The sequence below is a fragment of the Strix uralensis genome, chromosome 3 (genome assembly GCF_047716275.1).
Source record: "Strix uralensis isolate ZFMK-TIS-50842 chromosome 3, bStrUra1, whole genome shotgun sequence".
Lineage (NCBI taxonomy): Eukaryota > Metazoa > Chordata > Aves > Strigiformes > Strigidae > Strix > Strix uralensis.
The window spans coordinates 12,594,072-12,596,321 of record NC_133974.1 but is presented as its reverse complement, the minus strand read 5'-3'; the positions used below and the strand labels follow the sequence as shown (position 1 = coordinate 12,596,321).

Sequence of the window (2,250 nt, the reverse complement as noted above, 5' to 3'; positions counted from 1 at the left end):
CAGATAACATCAAAAGTAGTGGATTATAAATTGCAACATCATATAAATCAATACAACTCTACTGAAACCATAATTGAGAGACACCTGCTCTTAAGCTTTGTGCTAAATGTTTTGATGGATTGACAAGCTTTCTGTCTTTAAACTAAAGATTTTTTCTGTCACTGAAGTAAACTTATTTTGTGACTATTAATTTCAACATGATAGTTGAAAAGAGACTGATCTGCTGATGAATTAGGTATTCTTCCTCCACACTAGAAAAAATTAAGGAGAGCTAAACTGGAGCCTATTGCTTTCAAATTTGCTAAAGCTGTATTAAACCATCAAAGTGATTTAAACCTACTTCTGTGAAATGCTGAGTAATGGTATTCATCATTTTGGGTTTTGTTTTTTTTTTTTTTTTTTTTTTGTTATAGCATTTCACAGTAACCAGAGGTGGAAAAAAGAATGTGTCACAAGATCAAAATGGAATTAAATGCTCTAACAATATCTTATGTTCTTTTTAGGTTCAATGTAATCTTGTTGGGCACCAGCAGTGGAACTCATCTGTTCAAAATGGTTTATGGTGAATTTTTCCGCAGACCTGGGAAAGATGCAGAACTTATCAATTTAAATGTAGGTGGCTTTAAGCAATCGGTGGATCAAAGCACCTTGCTCCGATTTCCCCATACCAGACTTGGGAAACTTCTTAAATGTCACTCAGAAGAGGCTATTCTAGAACTGTGTGATGATTACAGTGTTGCAGACAAGGAATATTACTTTGACAGGAATCCCTCCTTGTTCCGATATGTTTTGAATTTTTACTATACGGGCAAACTTCATGTCATGGAAGAACTTTGTGTCTTTTCCTTCTGCCAGGAAATAGAGTACTGGGGGATAAATGAGCTGTTTATTGATTCCTGCTGCAGCAATCGGTACCAAGAAAGGAAAGAAGAAGGTCCTGAGAAAGACTGGGATCAGAAGAGCAATGACAGAAGTATAGACTCCTCTAATGAAGAGTCATCCATATTTGATAAAGAGCTGGAAAAGTTTGACAATCTGTGTTTTGGTGAAATAAGAAAGAAGATCTGGATCAGAATGGAAAATCCTGCATACTGCTTGTCTGCCAAGTTAATTGCTGTGTCATCCCTGAGTGTTGTCCTTGCATCAATTGTGGCCATGTGCATTCACAGCATGCCAGAGTTTCAAAGGCTGGATGCCAATGACAGGGAGATTGAAGACCCTGTGTTGGAAGCTGTGGAGATCACGTGCATCATCTGGTTCACTGCTGAGCTAGTGATCAGGCTCATCACCGCTCCAAGTCAAAAGAAGTTCTGGAAGAAACCGCTGAATATCATAGACTTTGTCTCTATTATCCCATTTTATGCCACACTGGCTGTGGACACAAAAGAAGAAGAAAGTGAAGATATTGAAAACATGGGGAAAGTGGTTCAGATCCTGCGGTTAATGAGGATATTTCGCATCCTGAAACTGGCCAGACACTCTGTAGGACTGCGGTCTTTAGGTGCCACTTTGAGACATAGCTATCAGGAAGTTGGACTTCTGCTTTTGTTTTTGTCTGTTGGGATTTCTATTTTTTCAGTGCTTGTCTACTCAGTGGAGAAAGATGATGACTCATCAGAACTGCACAGCATCCCTGTCTGCTGGTGGTGGGCAACCATCAGCATGACCACCGTTGGTTATGGGGACACTTACCCAGTCACGCTTGCTGGAAAGCTGCTTGGCACCCTATGCATTATCTGTGGGATACTAGTGGTAGCGCTTCCAATCACCATTATTTTCAATAAGTTTTCTAAGTATTATCAAAAACAAAAAGACATTGATCCAGACCAATGCAACAATGATCGTAAAGAGAAATGTAATGACCTACCTTATTTTAACATTAGGGATATTTATGCAAAAAAGATGCACTCATTCATTTCTAGCCTTTCTTCAGTAGGAATTGTTGTCAGCGACCAAGATTCAACAGATGCCTCCAGCATCCAAGATATGGAGGATGTTTATAACACAACATCTTTAGAGAATGGTACAGGAAAATGAGTTGAATCACATTCTCTTCCCTTTATTTCTCTTTTGATTCTTGGTAAATGTGGACTTACAAACTTCAGTGAGTTTATTAAGAGCAGTTAATTCTCAGGGTACTTAACTCTCAGCCATATTTGGACATTCTTTGCTCTGAGGATGCCATAAAAGCTTCATTGTTTATATGAGGCTTTAAAATATGCCTCATATGGCGGTTTAGTTTTTACATAA

The 2,250-nt window shown here is 38.5% G+C and overlaps 1 protein-coding gene across 1 annotated transcript; it reads left to right on the top strand.

Moving 5' to 3' along the window:
* Window positions 1-298: 298 nt before the first annotated feature.
* KCNS3 (potassium voltage-gated channel modifier subfamily S member 3) lies at window positions 299-2,037 on the top strand. The gene has a single exon (XM_074864697.1). It carries the CDS (start codon window positions 445-447, stop codon window positions 2,035-2,037), a length of 1,593 nt encoding a protein of 530 aa, XP_074720798.1. The 5' UTR covers window positions 299-444.
* The last annotated feature ends 213 nt before the right edge of the window (window positions 2,038-2,250 follow it).